Source organism: Brassica napus, chromosome A4, assembly GCF_020379485.1.
Source record: "Brassica napus cultivar Da-Ae chromosome A4, Da-Ae, whole genome shotgun sequence".
Taxonomy (NCBI): Eukaryota; Viridiplantae; Streptophyta; class Magnoliopsida; order Brassicales; family Brassicaceae; genus Brassica; species Brassica napus.
The window spans coordinates 10,821,120-10,846,260 of record NC_063437.1 but is presented as its reverse complement, the minus strand read 5'-3'; the positions used below and the strand labels follow the sequence as shown (position 1 = coordinate 10,846,260).

Sequence of the window (25,141 nt, the reverse complement as noted above, 5' to 3'; positions counted from 1 at the left end):
TATATTTAAATTTGTATTTTCTTATTTGTCATATTTTATTAGGTTTTAAGCTTTTATATAAGTCATTTATTTATTATTATCTTTTAACTGAGTATTTATTAATTTTCACAAAACACGTAATGAATTTTATATATAATAAAAGACGCATTTTATTTTAATAAAATTAAATTTATATGTTATATTAAATAATTAATTATAAACTAATATAATAAAATTATGAAAATATATTTAAAATTTAAAAGAATTCTTATATATATATATATTGTGTTGCTATCTGAAAACAATATTTTTATTATAAAGTTAAAAACTAAGATATAAAACAATTTATAATTAAATATTAGTCAAACAAAAATATTTATATAAAGATATTTTCTAAACTATTTCTAATATATGAGTGTTTTAAAACTTTTAACACAATAATAAGTACATAGTTTGATGAACGTTTTTTTTACATATATAAATAATTTGATGTTTGACTTAACTATTTAAAATCATAAATAATAACTTAACTTGTGACTGAGTTCAAAACAAATTTTTTTTTTTACTTTAAACCAGTTTAAGTTTAATCCGTGAAACATTATAGCTTCAGTTGGTGATCATTAGAAGAATGAAAAAAATAAACAAAATAAAAATAAATTTCATTTGAGGAATTGGAAAAATAAAAAAAATATGAATTTTTGTTCAATTTGTTCATTATCAAAATTGCATAGGGAATTTTTTTCTTATAAATTCATTCCTCCATGGGAATTTAGAAGAAAAAAGTGGGATCTACATTTCAATAATTTAACTAAAATTTCAACATAACTGGTATAAATTTTTGAAGAACGAAGAATTCACCAAAATTTTTTTCCTTCAACATATTCACCAATTAGAGTTTTATAATACCAATTTTTGGATTAATAAGACATAAAATAATAAGTATTCGTAAGATGATTATGCCTGCATGTGCGGGCAAAACACCTAGTGCCAAATATATAGAACACCCAAAATACACAATCTTTGATATCAACAATAAAGTTTTTGAACTTTTTATTAAAAAAAAACTTTGTTGTTATTCATGCTATACAAACCCGTTTTTTTTGAATATTTTTCTAATTTACAAAATTGAGCTTGTACACCCAAAATATACAATCTTTGGCTTCGAATGTTTACAACCGCTCCGCCCTGCACCGCAGTTAACAGTAACAAAAATCTTTATATATACCATATATCTATATGTTTTTATAACTGTTAAAACTGTACCGCAGTTGAACCGCTTGGCCCGCACCGCTCAAACCGCAGTCACCGCCGGTGGCCTGATGCGTTTTAAGAGTTTGATGTGTATATTTTTAATTATGGTGAAATAGAGGAGACGATCAAGATGGAGTCTTTCCTCATGACTTTTTTCATTTCTCTTTGTTTTACCATAGTTTTTGCTACTTTGGAATTCTGAAATAAAATAATTATGCTATGCTAACTTTGAAATAAAAGAATAATTTATAAAATATTTTTAAGATGCATCTTTTGATTACTTGTCCATTTTAGCTTCTGTGCTCCAAGTTTCATGATAATGTCTTTCTTGTTTCACTGTTAACACTTTACCTTTTTGTTTGTCAGTAACACTTCTACTTTAAAAAAGGAAAAAAACCAACTGCCACAAAAAGAAAATCCACTACATATAATTAAGTACAAAGTAAGTTCTGAAGAGAAATTCTCCAAAAAGTTACAATTGCTTATGACAACTCAAAAACAAACTAAACGCCAGCGAAGAAGAGGGCTATGAAACCTTTTCTTGGTTTACCTTGTGTGTTACACGAAACGTTTCTTGAAGAGTTGGTGTCGTTTTGTAGGGTCTTTAGGCTTCCTGGATTGTTGACCAGAAGATTTGTGACGGCCAGAGTTGAATTCCTGGTACACAAATCCTTTTGCACCCGACATTTCACTCATCAGTCCCTTCCTCCGTCTCGCCGCTTGCAGGGCCATTCCGTCTGTGTCTTCTTCCAGTTGCTCTAAACCAACCAAGTCGTCTCCAGCATTCAACACCTGTGTGGATCAGTGTTTTTAATTTCGGTTGAACCAAGTTAAACCAAAAACATATCTGAGTTAGTGAATAAATATACAGGGGTTGTTTGTAATCCACTACCGAAAAAAATTCTATTAGCTATTTTCTGTATTAAACCAATATAATAGAAATTAAGAAAATGGACGCTGTCACAGATAAAAACTTTTACCCTTCTCACTATATTTGATTTGTTCTTCTGAATTTTTGTAATTCAGTAACAAAAAAAACTTAAGTTAAAATATTGATTTTATGTTTGTTTTCTCGGTTTGTATTTATTTGTTTGAAGATTATTTTTTATTGAAAACCTTAATAATTAAAACTTCGTAAAATCTTTAGTAAAATAAATAAAAAACATGTAGATTTAGTTTAAACATTTATTTTATAATAAAATTCAATGAAAAAGGTTTAAATCCGGTCAAACAGTAATGACCCATGAGTCCATGACCTAAAAGCTTTTCTGTCCGGTTTAAAAACATTGATGTGAAAAAGATAGTTTCAAAAAAAAAGTAAATCATAAAAAGACTTTAAATTGCTTAAGAATAACAACTAACAAGGGAACAAACCTTGGCGAGAAGGGATAACTGTTCTTCTTGACTGTGGTAGCTTAAGCTCGAACCGGCATCAGCAGGTGGAAGACTTGTTATAACTTTAAAGCTGTAACCTTGGTCGATCAAGAACTGCTGTCTTTTCGTTGAATAATACATTTCCTGCCAAAATTTTTTTGGGTTTAGCGTTCAGGAGATCATAAGAAATCAAACTACACTAGCGACTTTTGTCTGTCCTTATACCTGCGTATCTGTAGAAACAAGTGAGTAGAAGAATGCATTGTACTCTTCTTTTCCACCAGCCATTCTATCTTCAATTTTACCCTGTTTATGATATTAGAAACTAATTATCTTGGATTCAACTAACCAAGAAGGAACTAGGAGAGACAACGTGATGAGCAAAAGAATATCAGAGATCAAACCTTGGCCCTAAGAATACGACCCAGACGCTGAGCCTCTTGACGTCTAGAACCAGCATGTGACGAAATCTGGATGATCACATTAGCTTCAGGAATATCTATAGAGTTATCACCAACCTGAAGTCAAAAAAAAGAAACCGATCCATTATTGGTCAGTTCCTCTGTGAACATAAACAGATATCTATAATTTCAATTTAAGGGAAATGTAAAAATGCTAATATACCTTTGACAAGAAGACGGTGTTCACGTCTTTACTGGTTTTAAACGCCTCTAGAATTTTGGTTCGTTCGATATGGCTACAGATAAAAAACAAGCGTTTATTAATTGAATGAATCACGCAAAAGTGTGTTTTCAATATAAGTTCTTTAACGAACCTGGTTGCACCATAAATCATCGGTTTGCGGAGTTTCATTGCATACTCTGTAAGTGCAAAAAGATTGTCTGCAAAGACAATGATTTTATCCCCACGTTGTTGTTCATGGAAACGTATAAGAAACTCACAGGCTCTGAACTTGTTAGGGTTCATTACATAAAGTGCCTGCAGATATTAGAAGACAAGATATATATGTACGTGTCAGACCAACTGAAGTGGTTTACTTCTACACACTAAAAGAGCCTATCATATGAATGTTTACTATATTCTAAATTTCTAATCCTCCAGACTACATAAACTTAATGGATTATAAAATGAGAACAAGCTTATATTCATGAACCTGTTTTTTCTTGGAGTTCTCTTTCTTCAGATATTCTGCAAAAAATTCTTTGGTCATAGGACACCATACTTCAGCACACTGAACATTTGCAATAAAGCCTCCTTTAACTAAATCTAGCCAATTGGCTTCATATAGTTTCGGGCCAATAAGGAAGTTCAAATCTGTAATCTTTTCGTCTTCTCTCACAAGAGTGGCTGTAAGTCCTAGCTTGCAGTGAGATTTTGTGATACTGATGACTTTCCTAAACATCTGGGCCGGAACAACATGCACCTACAAAAAACATAATTCTTGAGTGCATTCATGAGCTTAACACATAACTTTTCCGCAAAGAGAAAATCACAATGAAAACTATTTGATTACCTCGTCCATGAGTAACAACCCCCACTCTCTGTTCCTCATTTCTTCTATGATCTTCTCTGATTCCTCAGATCGTTTACCACCAAAGGCAACCATATTATAAGTTGTCACAACAACACCAGCATTTCCACGAAATCGTTCTTTACTATCAGAAGTGAAACGGCATATTTGGTCGTCTCTTATAGTAGACCACAGTTTGAACTGGAAGGCCCACTGGTCCACCGAGACAGCATTCGTAGCCAAACACAAACAACTCTTTTTTATACGAGCCGCTGCAGAAACTCCAACTAGAGATTTACCAGCACCACAAGGCAACACTATAATCCCAGATCTTGCTCTTCCTGCAAAATCAAGATTCTAGATCAGTCACATTCTTTCACAAGAAGTTCACCATGATGCTAGATCAGTCAACGTATGACAAGCCCACGGGAACATACAAATATAAATATCCCATCAAGTTAAGCAAATGCGGTATGTAAACAAAAGAGATGAAGACAGTAATACCGTTCCCAAACATTTTGCTCAGACTTTTTTCTTGGTACGGCCTGGGCTGAGCATGGGGCTTCAGTTCCATGTCAAGATCAGGATTAACCTGATAGACACCATCATCAAGTTATTCAGAAATCATGAACATGTAGTGCATATCATATGTTAAGAAAAAATAGGCCTCAAGTGTATTTTTTTAACTCACGTTGTCGTTCCTGAAGTCATATTCCTCTAACATAGGGTAATTCAGTTCACTTGGCAAGCAACGCTGCTTTACAGTCTCCACCTACACATGAACAATGACAGCTAAGTAAAGATCACTAACATTACGAAACTCATTAAGACGCCATTTCAGACACATATTCAGGAAATTTACCAGTGCAGGGTCTATCTCAAACGAGTGAGTTTCTTTCTCTTCTGCAGCAGCTGCCAACTCTGCTGCATTCAACAACTCCCCATGTCCTGCTTCAAGTTCACCGCTTGTTTTGCCGACTGTGAATCCATCACCGCCGTATGGCTATCAAAAAATTAGTCTAAGTTAGTTCGACATATAGTGGATAGCACAATGGTATAAGAATCCCATAAGAAGAAGAAGGTTAATCAAGTCTTATGTAGCAACTGGACACAGAGTTCCAAAGAACTTAAGAATAAACACACCGAAACCAAGAACCTGAGAGAATCCGGGAATGATGACAAAAGATATAATAAATGGAAGAGTTCAACGTACCTCGTAAAATCTAGCTTTGCTTATAACAACATCATTGCCAAGCTTTTTCAGCACCTGAATCAACGTTTTTAAAGAAAAGAATTAGCAACAGAGACACGAGACCAATATCCAAATAAAACAAGACCAGAGAAAAGAGGGTAAGGCTTGTGAACTTACCTCAGGGAAAGGGGATTCAATAAAATACCGATTCTTTTTCAAAACCAGCTTCACTTTCCCGTAGTTGGCAGTAGAAGCATTGATGAAATCAATCATATCCTTGGGCAGCTTAGTCTTAGACAGCTTATTCAAAACGGATATGATGGTTTCCGTCTCAAGACCGACGGAAACAGCAGCATACAGAGAGTGAGGTGTTAAATTATATTCGTGCATCGACTCTGGCCTGCAATAACAAAACAAGATCAACCCAATAAAGACCACTCATGACATCACTAAACCTTTGAATCATGCATAACAAAAAGTCATAAATGAGTAAATGAGGACCTGCAAACGGGCTCAGCAATGGCGATAAGGAAGTCATAAGCTTGCTTGTAGAGAGGAGAGAAAGTTTCCAAGAAAATCCTTCCATCAGCACAAGCCCACAAGGGTCTGTTGCCATGATCTGGCTTCAACTCCAACTTGCTAAAATCAGTATTCATCTTCTCTCCTTCACCTGCAAAAAGAAAGAAACCATTAATAATGTCTTTTCGTTCTCTTCCAAATATTTAGAAGCTTAGTAAAGTTTTACCATCACGAGAATCTTCATCAGCATCATCACCGAGATAGTATTCTTCATTTTGGGTGTTCTTCATCTTATGATCATCCTGACATACAGTGAATTAACATTTAGAAAGAGGCTAATTAAAATTGATTCCAAGGGGGAAGAACGAACCTTGCCACCGTACTTCATCTTCTTGCTAGATCTTCCTCTTTCACCTGAACAATCAAAACAATTGTTCGCATTTATATATTTTTCTGACGGATAATTCCAGAAACCACCCAAAATAAAATCAGATGATTACCGTTTCCCATCTTAATTGAATAGATTCAGAGAATTATATATAGCTTTTTTTGTCAATCAAGTTACGAAGAGGAGACCACGGCGGCGTGGAATACCGTTGTAAGGTATACGTCGAATCGAGCCGGAACGACGGAGAAGATTCTGATTTGGATTCGGGTCGGTTTCTGTTCGAAACGAGGAGTCGGTAACTGGTTTTGATGAGAACGAGTGAACGACGAAGAGATGGTTAAGCGGAGGAGACAGGCTCTTAGCTTTTATAAAAGAAAAAGGTTAAAATAACGGATCAAATATGGCTTTACTATGGGCCTTTCTATTACCTTATTGGGCCACCTACCATTTTGTATAACGGAATGAACCTTCTTTTTTTTTAACAACATCTACAACATTAATTTGAAACTGTGTGAAAGAATTGATACTATTACTATACATTGCCAGATGGTACATAAACGATACTTTGTTGTTTGACTATCTTTTGACCTCCTTGACTATATTTCTCGTCTCAAACCGTGTTATAAACTTTACTGAGTTTTGATCTCTTCATATTTGAGGTTTCTTTATAAGCATTCTTCAGATAATTCCACACCTCCTAGCTGATTCTCTTCCCAACATGGAATACATTTGAAACTGGTTTCCATTCACTCATTTGGAAATTTCAGACAAAGCCTTTCCTTTCTTTCTTTTCCTCATCATCATCAGTCCACGCAGATTTTTTTTTCCTTTGCACCCACATCTGAGTCATCCACCTTTGAATGTAGGTGATGATGTCATCCTACTTTGAACTGCAATCCAAGCATCCTTTTCAATTTTTTTGTGAGCTTCCTCATCTTCATCTATAGTTTTATTCAGGATGGAATTCCAGTAGCTGATTTGACAAGTCCATCTTTTTTATAAAATCCTCATGTGTTGTAGAGTTATAAGCTGAGTCAGAAGCATATTCTGATACAACTGTAGAAAGCAGATGAATCGATAATAGTGTTTTAAGATGTATATAATACATTTAATTGAATTTTCACCAAAACAAAGAGACATTCTTAATTTGTGACCAACATATGCAGGTCTTGAATTGAGCATATGATAGTAATCTGATGAAAGATGATTAGGACAAGACCTTATTTTATTTTTCACACTAAAATAGAGTTTAGAGTACAAATATTTTAGTGATACTCTATTTTCTACTTTATAATTGAGTAAAAAATGAATTTACTCTATATATATATATAATAAGTTATTTTTTTTTTTTTTTTTTGACATCGATAGATTATTCTATTACTCAAGTTTGAGATGGTGTGGGTAACCAGACGGAATAGAACGACCAAAAGGTCTATATGGAAAGATCTTGTCGTCCTAGCTAGGAAGTCCCAGGTCCGATTTTGTACTCGTGGAACATGGCTAATCTTGAATTCCGGAAAGCATATCTGCAAAGTCTCAATCCTCTCTAATTATGTTGCAAAACTAGACCAAGCTTGTGGTTCTTTAATCATTGCGATGAGATCTTTGCAGTATGTTCCGAAGCTCTGACGTGTCGAGTATTGTAGCATGCTCTCTATCGCCCATCTTAATGCTTCTACTTCAGTGTGCAGAGGAAACTCTCGTCGTATATAATTCTGTTTCCCCATAAGTTGAGCATTCCCCAAACTGTCTATCCAAGCTCATCCACTCCCGCTGAACTGTGATGTAGATGTCTATGATCCATTTATTAGACAAATATTACTCAAGCTTATAACTTGAGATTGGTCACTACTATGCTCATGTACAGTCAGTGGAATCATCGCATTTGCATTAAACCAGGCTTGACACTCACTCTCTGCATAGTGCACAAGCTCCATAGGGTCTCTGTCTATGCCCCTAAAAAGTTTATCGTTCCTAGCCTTCTAAATATACCAGATTATACAGGGATATGAATCCCTATCTAAGTCTGGCCCGACAATAATGTTCTTCCTCCAGAAGAGGTAATCCATATTAGCATAGATACTCGAGACAGTGAAAATATCTGAACTCGTTGGCGTTGAAGATAGAGCCCAAACTTGTAAAGCAGGCGGACACTCAAATATCGCATGAGTAACAGATTCTTCTGGTTCACCACATCTTGGACAGTAGTTATCGCACTTCATATTACGTCTTATCAAGTTTTTTTGTTACTGCCACATGACATGTTATCAATTGCTATATAAGATGGTGAATTTTCTGTGGAGCTTTTATCTTCCAAGCAAATGCTTGGAGCTTGGTTATACAGAGTTCTAAAATCTCTTTCTCCTCCTCACATCGCAATAAATTACGAGTTACCCAGTATCCTGATTTAACCGTGTACAGACCATTCTTCGGATCATTCCAACAGAAAATGTCACGTCTATGAGTAGAGCTTATGACTAAACTTCTTATGAGAGGTATGTCTTCAGCGACCACGTAACTCTCCAGCAATCCAACATCCCATTCTTTCGTTTCCTGATTGATAAAGTCGCTAACTCTCATGTTCGGATGCAAGACTGAAGCTAAGAGCCTAGCCGGTCTAGCTGGTGTTGTAGGGATCCAAGGGTCCTCCCAGACCTTGACCTCATATCCTGAGTGTGTCTTCTATATGATACCCAATAATAAGAGCTTTCTCACTGCTGAGATACTAGTCCACACATACGAAGGACTATGTACTACTATTGCTCTTAAAGGCGAACTCTTTCTGTAATATCTCCCCCTCAGTACCCTAGCCACCAACGAATCAGGGTATTGGACCACCCTCTATAGTTGTTTTGCTAATAAGGTTGAACTCATGAATCATTCTATTTTCCACACTAATAGTTGTTTATTTTTGGTTATCATTCTATTTTCCATACTAAAATAGAGTTCTATTAGAGTTAAACTCAGTTTTATTATTGAAAAAATAGAAGAAAACATTGGATATGGTCTAAAATTTTCATTAAAAGAGAGAAACATTAGTTTGGTCACCTCCAAAATAGTTTATATGTGTCTTGTCTTACTATTGAAGAGCCCATTCTTTTAACCTAATTTTAGTTTTAATTATATGATTATGATTTAAAATTTCTTTTTTTGGGCATAAACAATCATATTATAAATTTTATGTTGTAGCATGTTTATTATGAACAATAATAATTAGTAAGATGTAAATAAAAATACATTTGGTGAGTATATAAAAATATAGAAAAATTTCTAAAATAGCGTTAAAAAAATTTTGTCACAAAAATAAACCCTAAAGATCAAAATGTTTCACTAAAGAAGTAAATATACACTTATATGCCTATAATTAATTAATCTAGATCTTAGAGCTTAGGGGGGGTTAGTGGGAGTAGAATTTTTATAGAGTTGATTGATTCTAAAAGTCAAGAGATTTGTTAAATTTGTAAAAAGTTATAAAGAGTATTTCATATTTTAAAAGTTTATGAAAATGTTCTAATTCAAGGATTTTAAGAATGTAGAGGAAATATGCAAGATTTTTGAAGTTTTGTCTTATGAGTAAAATTATCTAGAATTCAATTCCCAATAACTCTAGATTTGATGGAAATTTAGAATCATTAAAAACCAAACTTTTTGAATAACAAGAGAGTTTGTAAGTCATTAGACAATCATCAAACCAATAACACTAGATTTTAATAAGAATCTTAAAATCCACCAACCAATAACAATAGAATTTGAGAATTTTAACAATCACTACAAATCCATATCCCACTAACACCTCCTTAGAGTTAAGTAGTGGAGTTTAGGATTAATGGTTTAGAGTTTAGGGTTAAAGGATGAGGGTTTTGGGATGATATTTCAAAATTAAAAAAAAAAAGAATATCATAAATTCTAAAATAAAAGATACTATTTTGATCATTTTATATTTATTTTTTTTGTCTAAGTCATTTTATATTTTTTAGGTTATTTTTGTGACAAAAAATTAAAAGATTATTCGAGTGAATTGCCCAAAAATATATCAGTTTAAAAAGTAGGGAATGAATAAATGAATATTTTAATAAGAGGCGAGTGTTGTATTTTTGCGAAGGAAAGTCAGTTTGATAGAGCGCACGATAAACAACACAGCAGCGCAAAAGCAGAGAGGGGACGAAAAAGAAAGGTTTCAATCTCCCGAGAGAAAAAGTGAAAACTCTCTCTCTCTCTTTGGTTTTGAGATTTTGAACTTCCTCTTCCCGATTCAATCTCGAGAAAGGTGATCGGTCCCTCCCGTATCCTCTTTGATCTTGCTTGCTACTGATTATTCAATTTTTTTTCACTCTTTGTTGAATCTCTCTATATATCGTCTTAGAAGTTGATTTCGTGTGGGTTTTGACTGTTTAGATCCGTTTTTGCTCTGGCTAGGTTCTGAAATTCTGGTGTTGATTGATGATTTTGATAAGGTTTCGGTTTAGGGTTTTACGGAGCTTGGGGGGTTGTGAAACGTCGTAGCTACCTCTCTCGAAGAAGCTCTTCGTTGGTTATTTTCGTTCTTGTATGAGCTGAGTTTGAGTAGGGTTTGTCGTTTCTTTGGCTTTGGGGTTTAGTATTAAATTCGCTCTACTTGTGTGTTGAATTGATGGTGCTAAATGAATTGCAAAATTAGCATTCTCCTGATTCAGGAGATGCACATTAGGCTTAATCTCGAATCATTGACTCCATGTTCTTGTAATTGGATTACTTTTTTTTTTTTTTTGTAGTTTTGGACTCTTTTATTTGTGTGATGATAGTGTTTTGCTCGCTTGTTGTGGTTTTATAGAGGTGTAAATGTCGTTATCGTTGCTACCATTGTAAACCTGTGTAGACAGCTGAAACTGATATTAAAAACAACATAGCTTGTTTCAGTTTCTGGCGGATCATTTCATCAGAATCTAATTTGTTTTCTGTCCTTTTACACTCCTTGTAGGTTAGCATAGATGAAGCTTCTTCGGTTTTTGGAATTGTGATAAAGAAAAGAAGAAGAGAAATGGGAGGTTGCTGCTGTTGTTCTTCTTCAAGAAGAGCTGATCTTGATAATGGACCTCCCTACTATTACGTTAGTCTTATTCTTCTTCCTACTTCCCTCTTTTATTATTTATGTGTTCTTGTGAAGATACTCTGCAAATAATCACTCTATTCATATGGGAATTGATTTTCTTATCACAAGATAGAGTTGTTTGTTAATAACAGGTTTTTGTCTTGTCTCTCTCTGCAGTACCCGAGAGCAACAGAAGAGCGTGTTCCTTTATCTACCGCTCTTAACAGAACTTCCTCTGCAATCTCCTCTGGTGTTGTTGTAGTTGACACAAACTTAGAGACTTCATCTCCTGATGCTTACATACCACCACCACTCCCTATTCCTTTCGATGTGGCTATACGCGTTCCTCAAAATCCAGAAAACGGTGAAGAGGCTGCGTGTGTTGATATAAGAGAGGTTTCAGTTGAAACCGCTAATACTGAGTCGGCTCAAGAAACAGTCGATGGTATCACTCTCGGGGTTCCAGCTACTACATGCCCGTGTAAAGAAACAGAAAGCAAACTACAGACGGAGATTGATCTTGAATCTACTGAAGATATAGACCCCAAGAAGCCATCAAAAGACGTCTTTGTACCAATCGAGGAAGAGGAGGATTGCCCCATTTGTTTGGAAGGTAATGTCTTTTTACCTTCTCAAAGCCTTTATATGAATGTGAATGGTTTATATATCGTGTCTTTGTTATTGATTCAGAATATGATATGGATAACCCGAAACTTCTAGCCAAATGTGAGCACCATTTTCACCTGGCGTGCATTCTAGAATGGATGGAGAGAAGTGAAACTTGCCCCGTCTGCAACAAGGTATGTCTTTGGTGCTGTGTCTGCTCCGACATTTTCGATCTACTTCCCGGGCTGTGTCTTAGTGAGGACCCGTTTGTTTTTGCAGGAAATGGTGTTTGACTCTCCCCTCGACTAGCAACCTGCAAGTACCCACAGCTTAGAAGACTCGTTTCGGCTCTGAATCCCCAAAAAAACAAAACTAAGAAACATAAAGAAAAGAAAAGAAAGATGGTAAGAAAATACACAACAGTAACGTTCTTGATTCACAAGTTGCAAATTACACATTAGTGTTGATATATATCTGTGCTTGTACAGACGTTTGAAGTCATCTACAAAGACTATTAAAGATAAGTATTTAGGGGTTTATTATGCTTTAAGATTCGCCTCTGTGAATAAACAAAAAAAAAACACCGAAGCTCTTGTTATTGTATATGTTCTAGTTTGATTTTTGTATAGGTTCTCTCTTTGGTAGTGTTTAAGTTGTGGTTTCAAATGGGTTTGATTCTGTTTCTTTTCATGGGTTTAAAAAATATAGTAATCAAAATGGAATTGGGTTATTACGGTTAGGGATCAGTTTAGTGCTTATTTACTTAGTTTTTACCGTATTGTAATATGATAAAATACTTGTAGTGTGTGTGTTTTGAAAATCTTAGCGGATTTACATTCCCGAAAACCTTAGCGTATTTTGGCGTATATATAATTGTCTCAACTTGTTTAATGTAATAGATTTGCTTAAATGTTACAGAAAGTCAATAAAACTACTCGATGTGGTTGGATTATTGAAAATAAGATCTGACAGTAGCCAGCATAGTTCTCGTACACGTACTTATCCCAAAAAAACGTCTACTTCGGCAAGAATAAGAAAAAAAATGTCTATGTAGTCATGATAAATTATGTCAATTTTCTTTAGTATTATTTATAGTATGATTAATTTATGAGAATCTGTGAAGTATATAATTTCGTGAATATGTAAAGTTCTAATTAAAAATGGATCTGAAACATTAATGAAATATTGCATCTACTTTAATACTAGTTACTTTGGGAGAACGTAAAACTGAAAAGCAAAAAATTAGTATCACTGAAACTGAATCACACACAACATTTTACCGACAGAACAAGTTGTCCTGATCTCTATCTTATATAAAGGATACGGTCTTCGCTTCACTTCATCATCGGCGTTCGCGAAAAAAATACTTTTTTAAAAAGAAATAAAAATATATATCCTTTTTCAGTTTTTTTCTCTCACACCTTATTTTCATCATCTTCACTCAATCCGGGAAGAACAAAGACACACCTAGAAGAAGAGATGTCTTCGCCGAGCAAACGTAGAGAAATGGATATGATGAAGCTGTAATTTTCTTATACTACTTTTCCCCTTTTTTGATTATTTTGATTTGTGGGTTTTGCTTCAAAAAAGTTAATTTTGATTTGGGGTTGAATGATTTGATCTTTGTCTCCAAGGATGATGAGCGATTATAAAGTGGAGACTATCAACGATGGCATGCAAGAGTTCTTTGTTGAATTCAATGGCCCCAAAGACAGTATGTTTTGGTTCTCTTTTTTTATTCATATCTTAATCAAAGACTGGTTGATGCTTATGATTGATGGTAGGGTTTTGCAAATCATCCATGATTTCTAAGATTACCGTATCTTGTTGTTCTGATCTGTGTGTGGTTTTGATAAGTTTTACCAAACAATTATCTCCTTTTGTTGTTCTGATCTGTGTGTGGTTTTGGTGAAAGGTCTGTATGAAGGAGGAGTGTGGAAGATAAGGGTTGAGCTTCCAGATGCTTATCCTTACAAATCTCCTTCTGTTGGTTTCATTACCAAGATTTATCACCCTAACGTTGATGAACTGTCAGTTACATTCTTTTCCATTATTATTTATTTATTATTGGAATTTTCTACATCTTTTTGTCTCTCTTTTGTTGTGCAGGTCCGGTTCTGTTTGCTTAGATGTGATCAACCAGACTTGGAGTCCTATGTTTGGTAAGTGCCAAAGTCAAAAAGATTCAATTCCAGTGGTTTTGAAGCTTTGGTTTTAACTTTTGGTTTTTTTTTGGATTTGTTCTTTATTTTTGCAGACCTTGTGAATGTGTTTGAGACATTTCTTCCTCAGCTTCTTTTGTATCCAAACCCATCTGATCCTTTGAATGGAGAAGCCGCTGCATTGATGATGCGTGATCGTCCTACTTATGAACTACGAGTTAAAGGTAAATTCAATCAGACTCTTGTAGTGTTATGAGCTTAGTCGAAATTCTGAGAAAAAAAGAAAACTTCAACTTGTCAAGTTTCTTGAAGGTTTTCCTTTAGTTAGTATCTTGAACTTGTTGTTAACGTGTGGTGCGTTCTTGAGATTACCATTCGTAAGCTAAATGTTGCTCTGAATCATTTGTGTTTCGTAGTTCATCGATTATAGCTTTTGCTTAGTTAATTTGAGACCTGAGCAACTGCATTATACCAAAAAAAAAAAAAAAATTGAGAAGTGAAATTTTGGTAAGTCTCTCGCAGCTTATGCAACATTCTTCGAACGATTGATTAAACACTATATAAACCCGTCTTTGATTTACTCGTTAGTAAGTTCATGATGAATAAAAAGTTTCTGAGAATCATTGTGTTCTATTTAACTAAAGAGGTGAATAACAATATGATTGTACAGACTTTGATAGGTCATTTTGATGGTGTGATGTTTGGTTTCAGAATACTGTGAGAAGTATGCAAAACCAGGGGAAGGTTCAGAAGATAAGTCTAGCGATGAAGAGCTAAGTGAAGAGGAATATGGTTCTGATGACAATGAAGATGATGATGATGTTGCAATTGCAGGCAACCCAGATCCTTAAACCGGGATTTGGTAGACGACTTGGTTTCTATGTATATGTATCCGATCATGCATTTCTTCTATTTATGCTTATAAGTTGCCGAACTGTGAAATCTGTCTGCTGTTTCTCCCTTTGTGTTTGTTCGCCTCTTTAAATGTACCGGTTCCGGACGTTTGTGTACATTATTAGACCGAACCGTATTGTTAAATCTTTCCCATTTCAAATAAACGTGTCATTCCGGTTTAGACCGATCATTGGTTCGATAAATCTTTATTTTAACCGTTTACCTTTTTGAAGAATTACCGGTTCCGGACTCTGCGTACATTGTACCGTAAATCTTCAAGGTTTCAGATAACCGGGTCATACCGGTTTATACCGTTTATTGGTTCGATAGTCTTATCTTGACCGTTGACCTTAGTAGAAAGTTCAACTTCAATAACTCTTCTCTCTCTCTCTCCATAAAGAAACAGAAGGTTTTGTGATTTGCTCCGATGAATATTCCGGCCACCGCTCATGAACCGAACGTTGTCTCCATCAACGTCGGAGGCCGGATCTTCCAGACGACGAAGCAAACCTTAACCTTAGCCGGAACCGATTCTCTCCTCTCCCAACTCGCCACTGAGTCAACTACTCGTTTCCTCGATCGAGATCCCGCTCTGTTCTCCGTCCTTCTCTACATCCTCCGCACCGGAAACCTCCCCGCGAGATCAAACTCCTTCGACGTCCGAGATCTCATCGTAGAGTCAAGATACTACGGAATCGAGCCCTTCCTCATCGACTCCCTCTCGAATCCGTCCCAGTTCGAGGCCTTCGATCTCCGCAAATCCCGCATCCTCCAATTAAACGGCCGAGACTCTCCGTCGACGATCGCGCCGACGAGCAACGCCGGAGGAGGCCTCCACGTGGCGCACGGAAGCAAAATCACAACCTTCGACTGGTCGTTACGGCGGAAATCGACGGTGCTGACTAGCTTCTCCGCCGTGGATTCGCTTCTAGAGATCTCTCCGGGAGTTTTAGCCGCCGGAGCCACCGACTTCCCAGGGTTGCAGATCATCGATCTCCAAAACGGCGGAAACGTACGGACGACGCTGAACTGGGAGAACGTGTCTAGCTCGACGGTTCAAGCAATAGGCTCTTCCTCCGAGTTTCTGTTCGCTAGCTTTGAATCTAGCAGAAGGAACTCGAATTCGATTATGGTGTACGATCTCTCCACCTTGTTACCTCTCTTAGAGCTCGATCGTTGCGACGTCTACGGCGCTGGAAATGATTCTGCGATCCCCTCGAATAAGTTGAGATGGGTTCAGAGCTGTAACTTGTTGATGGTCTCTGGCTCTCACGCTAGTCCGTCTGGCGTGAGTGGTCACGTGCGGTTTTGGGACGTTAGGTCGAGGAGTATGGTTTGTGAGATTAAGGAGAGGGAAGATTGTTTCTCTGATGTCGCTGTTTCGGAGAATCTCTCAGCCGTTTTCAAGGTGGGTGTGGCTTCAGGGGAGGTTTTCTACACGGATTTGAGGAGTTTAGGAGGTAAGGATCGGCCATGGGTTTGTCTTGGGGAAGAGAAGAAGAGAGGCTTGAATGAGAGGAAAGGAGCTGGGTGTAAGATAGAGAGCTATGGGAACCATGTGTTTTGTAGTAAAGGGAGTGGGATTGAGCTTTGGTCTGAAGTGATTACGGGGTTGGTAGGGAATGCGAGGAGGGATGTATTGGAAGAGAGGGTTTTTAGGAAGAACTCGTTCGCGGCGGGTTCAGGAGAAAACAAGATTACTGGATTGGCGTTTGGAGGGAGCAGGATGTTTGTGACCCGGAAGGATCAACAGTCTATCGAGGTTTGGCAGAGTCCGAGTCGTGGAGTATCGATGTAATGTTCCTCGGTATCAAGGGGGTAAGAGTATGAATTGATCTATGGTTGTTTGATGGTGGTATGAGAGTGTACGATGGATTAAGAATATATTTATAAAAATTAATCTGTTGGTGGATGATCTATTTGACTTTTAAGTAAAGAGGCTGGCAGAGAACATAATTAGATAATCTTTTACTTCCTGGCTGCTAAGTGTAGGGAGAATCTCTAACTTAAACTTTAGAACAGAAGGTGTGGAGGAGGGAAAAACTTGGGAAGCTTGTCCACAGGAGGAATGGTTCAAGTGAAACATAGGCCTTTCTTGGTCTAAGAATAAAGATTTGCTAGGAGTCGCTTGGGTGATGGGAAAGTATTGATTAATAGTAGCTTTGGCTTATATTAGAAGCTTGATTTGAAGCCAAGTTTAAGAGCTTACTGTTGTGGCCTATGAAAAAACATGTTTCATATAATGTTGTATCTCAGGCGTCAGATCGTTTGGACGTGGTTCTAAGACATAGAGTGCTTAACCACCTTTTAGGCTCCAAGGGTCTGAGGTTTTGATTGTTTTAAGTGAATGGATGATTGTTTTGAGTGTTTAGTGTTCTGGTTGAGGGTCGTCGTCAGTCTTATGTGGCCAAAGAATTTATTATCGAGTTACTCTTAGAGAGAATCATTTTTGGTTTTCGTGTCTGAGAAGTAGATGGAATTTTGATTGATAAGGTTTGTAAAACTCTATGTATATATTAGAGAGAAGCTTAGACTGATGATTTGTTGCCAACCAAAAGAAAACAGGAAACAGAAAATTTTAAATTTGTTAGGGACAATGAGACTTGAAAGAATTAGAAATCCTGTGAACAACAGTTTACACTTCAAGTCCCATTTTTGTTGCGTCTTTGAACACAAGTCAGTCACCGAGGTCCATCTCTACCGGTAGATAATAATTGTTGCTCTTGCCTTTGGAAAAGATGTTCATCTACCTGAGCTAGTTCTGTAATCGGAGAGGCTGTAATTACCGTTACCGGCTTCGGATTCAGGAAATCTGCTACCGGAATATGGTATTGCTCCAATAGCCATTTGCAGTTCTCCAAACATATTATTGTTATCTCTCTGCTGTGAATAAGTCATAGGATTCATCTGCAGTCCTCCCAACATATTATTGTTGTCTCTCTGCTGTGAATAAGTCGTATGATTCACTTGTGCCATCAGATTAGGTTGGGAAGCTGCCGGAAAACCAGAAAAGTAACCATTGTTGTGAAACGGAGAACTCTTGTCATATCCTTGTCCTCCTGTGAATCCTGTCTGAAATTCATAAAGATCAGAGAACTGAGGTACTACTGGTGGTTGCATCGGTTGGAAGTTGTGGTTACTTGCTAAAGAAGTAACCCCTTGGCTTGACGAAGGAAACAACGAAGAACCTACCGGAAAGCTCTGCAACGTTGGCGATGAAGACAGCTGTGGCACATAGGGTATCGCAAAGTTATCATCTTTCTTTGTTTCGGATCTGTTTTTGATGGTGCTGGCTTTCTTTTGTCTCTGTCTTAGCTTTGGAGCTTCAATGGCCAAAACAACACTCTTCTTCTCATTCATGGTTGTCGCATTCTCGATCTCAGTTTGCTCAACAATACCTTGTTGTCCTTGTTCAAGACCGCTCCTGAGAAACATATCCAACGTTCCAACATCATAATCAAGTTGTTGAGCTTGATCTCCACCGTTCTGCACAACCTCTGAACCCTTCTCTTTAGTTTTGATCATCTCCTGACATATCTCGCCCTGTTTCCTCTGTTTTTCACTCTCCTTCTCCTCTTGTCCTTTCGTCTTTGTCCTCCTCTTCTTCACTGGTCCGGCAGCAACCGCTCTTTTCTTCGGAGGTGGTCGAGACACATGTTGATCCGATGATCCATTCAATTCAGTGTTCATCCAATTCATTAAGCTCTCTCTCGAAGCTGTAAGATCATCAAGCAACGTCTTCATAAACATTCCAACTTCATCCGTCTCCATTACCGTTTCCTTTTTCTTCGTATTCTCCTCTGCACAAACAGTTTTCGGTTTCCTTTTCCTTACTTGTTTAGCTTTCTCAGGTTTACTCTCATCTTTCTTGCTCCTTCTCTTCCGGGTTTTCACTGGTTGCTCCGTAGACACTGTTTTTGTTCCATTGTCTAGATGATTAGAGTCAAGAACAGGATCTGTGTTATGAATAATCGGTTCGTGAGTTGAATATGAATCCGGATCGTCGCTTGAAGAATCATCATCAAAGTTGTTCTCCTGCCTTCTGAAATCCCATTTCTCACTAAACCTTGGCTCATCTCCCATTCTTATAAGATTCACTTTGTCTCAAATCTTACAGATATCAACTGCAAGACAAAAATAACACACCAGTATGTTGTAGTGTATCGAAAAGGATCATATATGCATAAGAGTAAAAGAAAACTTCACGAAAACAAGATGAACACCGAGACTAATATATCAAACGCAGTTTTTTTCGTCTTTGCAAGCATCTAAAGAAATAATACATTTATAGCAGAAAATCGATTCCTAATCTCGATGAATCTCACTCTACTTGAAAACCAAACTATTGTAAGCAGTATTTTCAAGAACTAAGCAAATGTTAAGAGATATATAAACAAAGTAAATTGAGTTTTTTAATTTCATACCGGAGAGAAGGATGTTTCAGGGCAAAGTCCTAATCAACTTCACCATTCTCTCTAATATATTATCTTTTCACTGGTCATCATTGTGTATATACAGAATTAATGTCTTTGAATTCAAGTGTTTCGGTTTCGCAGTTGAAAAGGAAAGATATTATGTTTTTATCTGAGAGAATATATATTTCCATAAGAATTGGTACATTGAATATATGCTGTGCTGTGCAGTGACTAGTCAATGATTTTGGTCATAACTTGCAACTTGCAAGATGATTTTAATTTCCCAAACGTAGAGTTTTTTTTTAACGTCTGATTAATTATGTTATTACAACGCTAAAAAATATTACATAGACAATTTTATAGCCGACAATTCTACCACCAGATGAGAATACACGTCTGACTGTATCACTCCGAGCCGCCCTATGAGATTCATGTTCGATAATACGCTTAAAAAATATTACATAGACGATTTTACAGCCGACAATTCTACCACCAGATGAGAATACACGTCTGACTGTGTCACTCCGAGCCGCCCTATGAGATCCATGTTCGATAATACGCCATGCGCCATGCTGAAGACTTCTTGTAATCATTTTTCTCCATAATATGCATAATTTGCGTTTTCTGGGGGTTTGAACTCCAGACCTTCGGATGTAGAAGCATTAATGAACACTTAATAAACCACTGGACTAAGGAACTTCCACCAACATAGAGTTTTTAATCTATAATTAATTCTATTTTCAGGTTTATTGGTGTGAGTAGAGATGTCAGACGGGTCAACCCGGGTCCAAGTAACCCAACCCGCAGTGGATTCAATTATTCTATGGACTGGGTTGGTCCACTGCAGATTGCGGTTTATATATATATGTCCAAGCCCGACCTGTCTAGCTAAGCGGTTTTGCGAGCCAATCCGCGGGTTTAAAATATGTTATTTTGTTATAAATGTCATTTTTAAATATGTTATATAGTTGCTGACAAAAAAAGAAAAAAAAAAGAATATGTTATATAGTTCTATGCCATGAATACCATTTTAAAATGAATGTGGCTTATAAAAAAAATCATTTTTTTTTGTAAATGATATACATTAGTGTATTAGATTGAAAAACATTCATACCAAAAAACTGTAAAAGAATTGTAGAAAAACGAGAGAATATAAACAAAATATAATTTACAGTACTCTTATCAGTTTAATTATTTACATATAATATGTTCGTTTTTAATTATCATCTAACACTTATGTTCAAAAATAACAAAGTTGAGAATAAGCAATTCATTAATATATAATGAATTGAGATACAAAAGCCAAAAAAAAAAAACATAAGCCTACTGTATCAGCTGATACAAAGCAAATGAAAATTAAAATGTTGAGCTGGTTGATTTACAAGATTCACTTCTATATGTTATAAAAATATGAAATGCAATTTTTCTAAATGTTTTATTCATGCTTGTTTTTCTTTTTTTTTTCTTCATTTGTATTTTAAATGGCTTAAACTTTTTTTTTGTTATAGATAATATTATATTTAAGAAAATATATGTGTCTCAAGTTAGTCATAATCTTTAAATTCCATCCAAATTCTTGGTATTAGAAATGTTAAGCGGTCCAACCCGCGTCCAAATACCCAACCCGCAGCAGGTTCACTTTTATTTTGGTCGTGCGGGTCAGCCCACCACAAGTTGCGGTTTGTATATGTATGTCCAGACCCGCTTCGCTAGTGGACTACTTGGACATAATCCGCGGGTTGTGGTCTACCTTGACATCTCTAGGTGTGAGCCAATAGAGAGTCACAAGATGATTTCCATCGTGTTATTAGAGCAAAACAAATATTCTTAAAACAATCTACCTTCAAAGAAAATTTCAAGTTCCCTTTTTAGTTCTTCGCCTACGTAAACCAGCAACAAAAAGAAGAAATAAAATATTTGTCTTTTTTTTGGGGTTTACATGAATTCCTAAAACTAGAAGAATGCCAAAGATTACAAAAACCTAAGCGGGAAAATATTTTGCTAATACTTTTAAGCTAAAATGTCTTCAACATATCCATGCAACCTTTTGAAGTGCCTCTTTGATCATTCCTGGTGTGGCAATTTTTGAGCCCTTGTGCTGAAACCAACATTTCACAATATGTCAACATTAACAAAATCCAGGTTTAAGTAAGAAGGTTACAAATTGTACCTTGCAACTGACGGTTAAGCAGAGTAAACCGTCTCCGGTCGAGGATTGTACCGAATGCGAATCCAAGTGGAGATTACTAATCACATCCATTATCTCAAGCAAAACGCCTTCTCTCCAAACACATCTCAGCTCAATTACCACCTCGTTTCCAAACGACCTGATCCTTAAATTATCGGTTAAACCGGTTTCTGCTGGTTCGGCTTCTCCGACATGGGTTCTTTTCACGTAGCCGATTTCATTGTTTGTGCAATTAGCTGATGTTCTTTCGCCTGCATCATAAGGTTTCTTCCTCTTCGCTGCTATTGTCCCACGAGTTTCTGTATCGGTTGATTCTCTGCATGATTCTAGTTCTTGAACCCGTCTCTCTAGTTCTTGAAGATACTCAATTGTATCATCAAGAATTGATACTTTATCGCTCTATTGAAATAACCAAAAATAAGTTAAAACTCATTATATAATATGGATATACAATTTTGAAATTTAAGTTATATATACCTTATTGACTGAAGGAATGATTGATCTCAAGATCAAGAACCGTTCATTCAGTTTCTCCCGCCGTTTCTTCTCTGAAACCGCGTGGTTCGCGGTTTCATCCCCAGCCACTGGTGAATCCAGCATCAGCTTCTCTTTCTGGTGCACTCGTGGAACCTCGAAAATAATCTTCTTCAACATTCCTTGTGATGGTGCTACGATTGATGCGGTTCCAGATGATGATGGTGATGGTTTCTTCCACCTTGTGAAGCTTGACCGCTTATCGCAGTTTCGGAACTGTGGTCCGAGGATTAGCTGGTGGCTGGTCTTAAAAATTGTGGATATCACACTTTGGTAATGAACATCATCGTTTCTTGGATCAAAAGATAGCATCTTCACATTTTTCTGTTGCTCTTGGAAATGCCCTAACCTTTGAATCCTACCCTTTCTTGCGCCGCAAGAAACTCGTCTAGCCCCTGCTTCAGCAAACGTCTGAGAGACGCAATCGCTGGAATTTAGCGATTGGTGTACGCAGTTACTGAGCTCATCGTCCATGTGCTGCCAACTTTGTACTTGAGAGTTGATTCCTTCGGCCATGAACGAATCATGATCTTCCGCTAGTTGATCGTGTTCGGGATCGAAACCGTTGGTGGTTCTGGTCGGGGAAGTTGCTTGAAAAGGCCGAGTGCCAAACATAGGAGCATAGATTTCGTCTCCTAGGATGTGTTGCGGATCGAGGACGTTGTCTATGTGATAATCTGATGATATTGGTTGTAATATTGAAGCGTTTGGATCAGGAGCTTCGAGGAATGATTTCTTCACGCATTGTATTACGTTCATATCCTCTGCAATCTATGAAATGAAAACACAAACAAGAATATTCTTACACTATTTTTATTAACAATCAGATAAACTTTACATATTGTATTAGCATTAATTAATCGGTATAACTATTCTGAAACGTGGCTTACGTACGTGTTCTGTGGTACCGATCTCAACGACTCCTCCAAGAAACGGGAAGCAAATTACTGTATTAACGGAAGCGCTCTAAACGCACAAAAGGATAAACGATCGACTTTAGCGTTTTGAATCGCAAAAAATAAAGAGTTAGATAGCAACTACAATACTATAACTTACTTTAGCGAGGAGAGAACGGCTAAAAACTTTACTATCAGCAGTACCAGCATTGCATAGCCATATCGGTTCACCGTTTGCAAACGTCCGTCCAGGCATTCTGTAAAAAAAAAAAAATTAATGTGAAATGAGACTATGTTTTACCAAACGGTTCTATGATAGTTGAAGTAAAATATATATATATATATTTATATAAAAATATATTTAATTAATTATATATATATATATATATTATTAAACTACAACGAATTCAAACCATAATTATTTTTAACTTACACTAAACCAAACTAAAATGGAAATCTTATTCTATTTCAGATTCAGACCACATCTTGCCCGAGCGAGATAACATAATCTAATGTCCAGACCCTACATGTAATAAAAGCGTATTTTGTCTTTTTATATGAAACTGGCAAAAAGATCAATCTGAACTGGACATGACGCACCAAATAATAAATGTCAATGTTGATTTTGGGGAAGACGGAATTACCCTTCACCGATTTTGAAGACGAAAGACATACAAACCAAGTAGTACCACTCCGTGTCGGCGAGATCTTCCGGCGAGAGTGCAGCGGCGGAAGCTCGTCTACTGACCTGAGATCCCACGGCGGTTCCAGTGGAAGAAGATTCAGCGATGGAGAGAGACTCAAAAAGCTCTCTAAGCTGCTCGCTCCTCCTTAAACCAAGCTGATCAGCTTTGATCTCCGAAGCTTGAATCGTCTTCCTCGTTTTGATATCTCCGTTATAATATCCATCTCCCCATTCTAACACTCTTTGGTTTTAACACAAAATTCAATCGAATCAGGGAAACATTTTATTTGGAAAAAATCAAGAACTTCAAGAAGAAGAAGAAAATAAAACTAAGAAACTTTGTCTTCTTGAGTTGAAGAACATCACTAATGAAACTTAGAAGACGAAAAACAAGATTTGAAGTAAAACCACTTAACAAAAAAAAAGATTTGAAGTAAAACCCATAACGTTGTTAATATGACTTTTCGAGTTAAATCAGTAATCTTTTCGTAAGATTTTAACTCTCAAATTTTTTGGTGATATTCATGATAGAACCAAAAGCACTTCTAGCTTCCTACAACAAGCTTAAGCAATGAAAATTCACAGTTAAAAGCTAACAAAACTGATTAGTTTCAAGGACTATGTATGAAACTTACCCAGGCTGAGAAGCAGAGACAGACCAAAAGATCGCATAACTCCATTGAATACTTCGAATTGAAACTGCAAGCTGTTTTTTCAGATTCTCAGGAACAGATGTTCTGTTTTGTCCCGTAACCATTGTTTCTTCATCCCTACATCACCGGTGAAACAAAATATGATACATAAGAGGGAGAAGAAAACAAAGAGTGTTTTTGTCCTGATTTAGACAAAATACGATAATTTGTTAATTTATAGCCAAAAATAAGAGAAAAAAACAAGAAAAAGCCTAACAAGCTTTACATGATTTTATGAAGTATTAGAGATGAAACATATTGGATTACAAGGTTTTCGAGTTTGTCACTTACATGAAATGGTTTCGGTTTCCGCCGGCAAAAGACAAATAAACACAGAAGTGTTTGTGTTTTTATATCACTTTACTTACTTTTTTTTAATATTATAAACTAGATTTTGATCCGCGCTTTGAAAGCGCGGGTATTTTTTTGTTGATCCTTTTGATAAAATTTTCTTGAATTTAATTCTTATTAAATAAATAATTTTTAAGTTGTTTTATCATAATGTTTGAGTTTGAACCACCATTTTTATATCCAATCCCGACTCATGGTCACAACTCAACGACCCAGAATATAATCCAGTTCGTATTTATAAAAAATATGATAAATCTAATAACAATCCAAAAATTTACTATTAACCTGTAATACGATTCCGATTGATCTCATATAAACTCAAAAAAACATGATAAAAATTTTTGATTAAATTTTTCATATGTTTAGAAAACTAAAATTGAATAAAATTTTATTATATCATTCGAAAAAATGTTAACAGAAAAAAAATTATTGATATAACAGTATTAGTTTATTTTTGTTATAAATAACTTAGTATA

At 36.2% G+C, this 25,141-nt stretch overlaps 6 protein-coding genes across 8 annotated transcripts; 3 read left to right on the top strand and 3 right to left on the bottom strand.

Annotated features, from left to right (window-relative positions):
- Positions 1-1,631: 1,631 nt before the first annotated feature.
- LOC125607947 (general transcription and DNA repair factor IIH helicase subunit XPB1-like) lies at positions 1,632-6,532 on the bottom strand. Its single transcript, XM_048777521.1, has 17 exons — positions 6,287-6,532; positions 6,157-6,200; positions 6,013-6,088; positions 5,769-5,937; positions 5,445-5,667; positions 5,289-5,342; positions 4,938-5,078; positions 4,767-4,847; positions 4,580-4,667; positions 4,079-4,416; positions 3,719-3,988; positions 3,380-3,543; positions 3,229-3,301; positions 3,009-3,122; positions 2,830-2,910; positions 2,605-2,748; positions 1,632-2,022 (listed from the first exon to the last, which is right to left on the bottom strand). Exons 1-17 carry the CDS (start codon positions 6,294-6,296, stop codon positions 1,789-1,791), a joined length of 2,304 nt encoding a protein of 767 aa, XP_048633478.1. The 5' UTR covers positions 6,297-6,532; the 3' UTR covers positions 1,632-1,788.
- Positions 6,533-10,259: 3,727 nt separating this feature from the next.
- Positions 10,260-12,474, top strand: LOC125574878 (probable E3 ubiquitin-protein ligase RHB1A). The gene is made up of 5 exons (XM_048777519.1): positions 10,260-10,441; positions 11,132-11,260; positions 11,420-11,855; positions 11,933-12,042; positions 12,128-12,474. Exons 2-5 carry the CDS (start codon positions 11,192-11,194, stop codon positions 12,155-12,157), a joined length of 645 nt encoding a protein of 214 aa, XP_048633476.1. The 5' UTR covers positions 10,260-10,441; positions 11,132-11,191; the 3' UTR covers positions 12,158-12,474.
- Positions 12,475-13,119: 645 nt separating this feature from the next.
- LOC125607946 (ubiquitin-conjugating enzyme E2 4) lies at positions 13,120-15,085 on the top strand. Its single transcript, XM_048777520.1, has 6 exons — positions 13,120-13,371; positions 13,483-13,562; positions 13,764-13,878; positions 13,958-14,010; positions 14,106-14,234; positions 14,722-15,085. The coding sequence occupies exons 1-6, from the start codon at positions 13,328-13,330 to the stop codon at positions 14,859-14,861; spliced, it is 561 nt and encodes a 186-aa protein (XP_048633477.1). The 5' UTR covers positions 13,120-13,327; the 3' UTR covers positions 14,862-15,085.
- Positions 15,086-15,254: 169 nt separating this feature from the next.
- LOC106446258 (BTB/POZ domain-containing protein At5g41330-like) lies at positions 15,255-18,259 on the top strand. 2 transcript variants are annotated; one of them, XR_007339002.1, is made up of 3 exons: positions 15,255-16,722; positions 17,643-17,732; positions 17,884-18,259. XR_007339002.1 is itself a non-coding variant. In XM_048777517.1 (2 exons), exon 1 carries the CDS (start codon positions 15,332-15,334, stop codon positions 16,700-16,702), a length of 1,371 nt encoding a protein of 456 aa, XP_048633474.1. In that variant the 5' UTR covers positions 15,255-15,331; the 3' UTR covers positions 16,703-16,722; positions 16,883-17,275. The 2 variants fall into 2 exon arrangements, 1 of the variants encoding a protein (XP_048633474.1); XM_048777517.1 differs by lacking the exons at positions 17,643-17,732; positions 17,884-18,259 and adding an exon at positions 16,883-17,275.
- On the bottom strand, positions 17,499-20,627 carry LOC125607945. The gene has a single exon (XM_048777518.1). It carries the CDS (start codon positions 18,985-18,987, stop codon positions 17,647-17,649), a length of 1,341 nt encoding a protein of 446 aa, XP_048633475.1. The 5' UTR covers positions 18,988-20,627; the 3' UTR covers positions 17,499-17,646.
- Positions 20,628-21,109: 482 nt separating this feature from the next.
- Positions 21,110-24,670, bottom strand: LOC111215037 (transcription factor GLABRA 3-like). 2 transcript variants are annotated; one of them, XM_048777515.1, is made up of 8 exons: positions 24,606-24,670; positions 24,258-24,392; positions 23,582-23,863; positions 23,098-23,194; positions 22,936-23,007; positions 21,985-22,812; positions 21,490-21,906; positions 21,110-21,417 (listed from the first exon to the last, which is right to left on the bottom strand). In XM_048777515.1, coding segments are annotated over exons 1-8 (1,905 nt in total). In that variant the 5' UTR covers positions 24,608-24,670; the 3' UTR covers positions 21,110-21,345. The 2 variants fall into 2 exon arrangements, with proteins under 2 accessions (XP_048633472.1, XP_048633473.1); XM_048777516.1 differs by lacking the exon at positions 24,606-24,670 and having other exon boundaries at positions 24,258-24,569.
- Between the last annotated feature and the right edge of the window lie 471 nt (positions 24,671-25,141).

Bases quoted from the DNA above. Each gene is read 5' to 3' on its own strand.
- LOC125607946 (XM_048777520.1), top strand. From the start codon at position 13,328: ATGTCTTCGCCGAGCAAACGTAGAGAAATGGATATGATGAAGCT. The intron at 13,372-13,482 runs GTAATTTTCTTA...TTTGTCTCCAAG, and splicing joins GAAATGGATATGATGAAGCT to GATGATGAGCGATTATAAAG. The intron at 14,235-14,721 runs GTAAATTCAATC...GTTTGGTTTCAG, and splicing joins TTATGAACTACGAGTTAAAG to AATACTGTGAGAAGTATGCA.
- LOC125607947 (XM_048777521.1), bottom strand. The intron at 5,668-5,768 runs GTCCTCATTTAC...TTGTTATTGCAG, and splicing joins ATTGCTGAGCCCGTTTGCAG to GCCAGAGTCGATGCACGAAT. The intron at 5,343-5,444 runs GTAAGTTCACAA...ACGTTGATTCAG, and splicing joins TTGAATCCCCTTTCCCTGAG to GTGCTGAAAAAGCTTGGCAA.
- LOC106446258 (XM_048777517.1), top strand. From the start codon at position 15,332: ATGAATATTCCGGCCACCGCTCATGAACCGAACGTTGTCTCCATCAAC.
- LOC125574878 (XM_048777519.1), top strand. From the start codon at position 11,192: ATGGGAGGTTGCTGCTGTTGTTCTTCTTCAAGAAGAGCTGATCTTGAT. The intron at 11,261-11,419 runs GTTAGTCTTATT...CTCTCTCTGCAG, and splicing joins ATGGACCTCCCTACTATTAC to TACCCGAGAGCAACAGAAGA. The intron at 12,043-12,127 runs GTATGTCTTTGG...TTGTTTTTGCAG, and splicing joins CTTGCCCCGTCTGCAACAAG to GAAATGGTGTTTGACTCTCC.
- LOC125607945 (XM_048777518.1), bottom strand. From the start codon at position 18,987: ATGGGAGATGAGCCAAGGTTTAGTGAGAAATGGGATTTCAGAAGGCAG.
- LOC111215037 (XM_048777515.1), bottom strand. The intron at 22,813-22,935 runs GTACGTAAGCCA...TTCATTTCATAG, and splicing joins AGATCGGTACCACAGAACAC to ATTGCAGAGGATATGAACGT. The intron at 21,907-21,984 runs GTATATATAACT...TTATTTCAATAG, and splicing joins TCATTCCTTCAGTCAATAAG to AGCGATAAAGTATCAATTCT.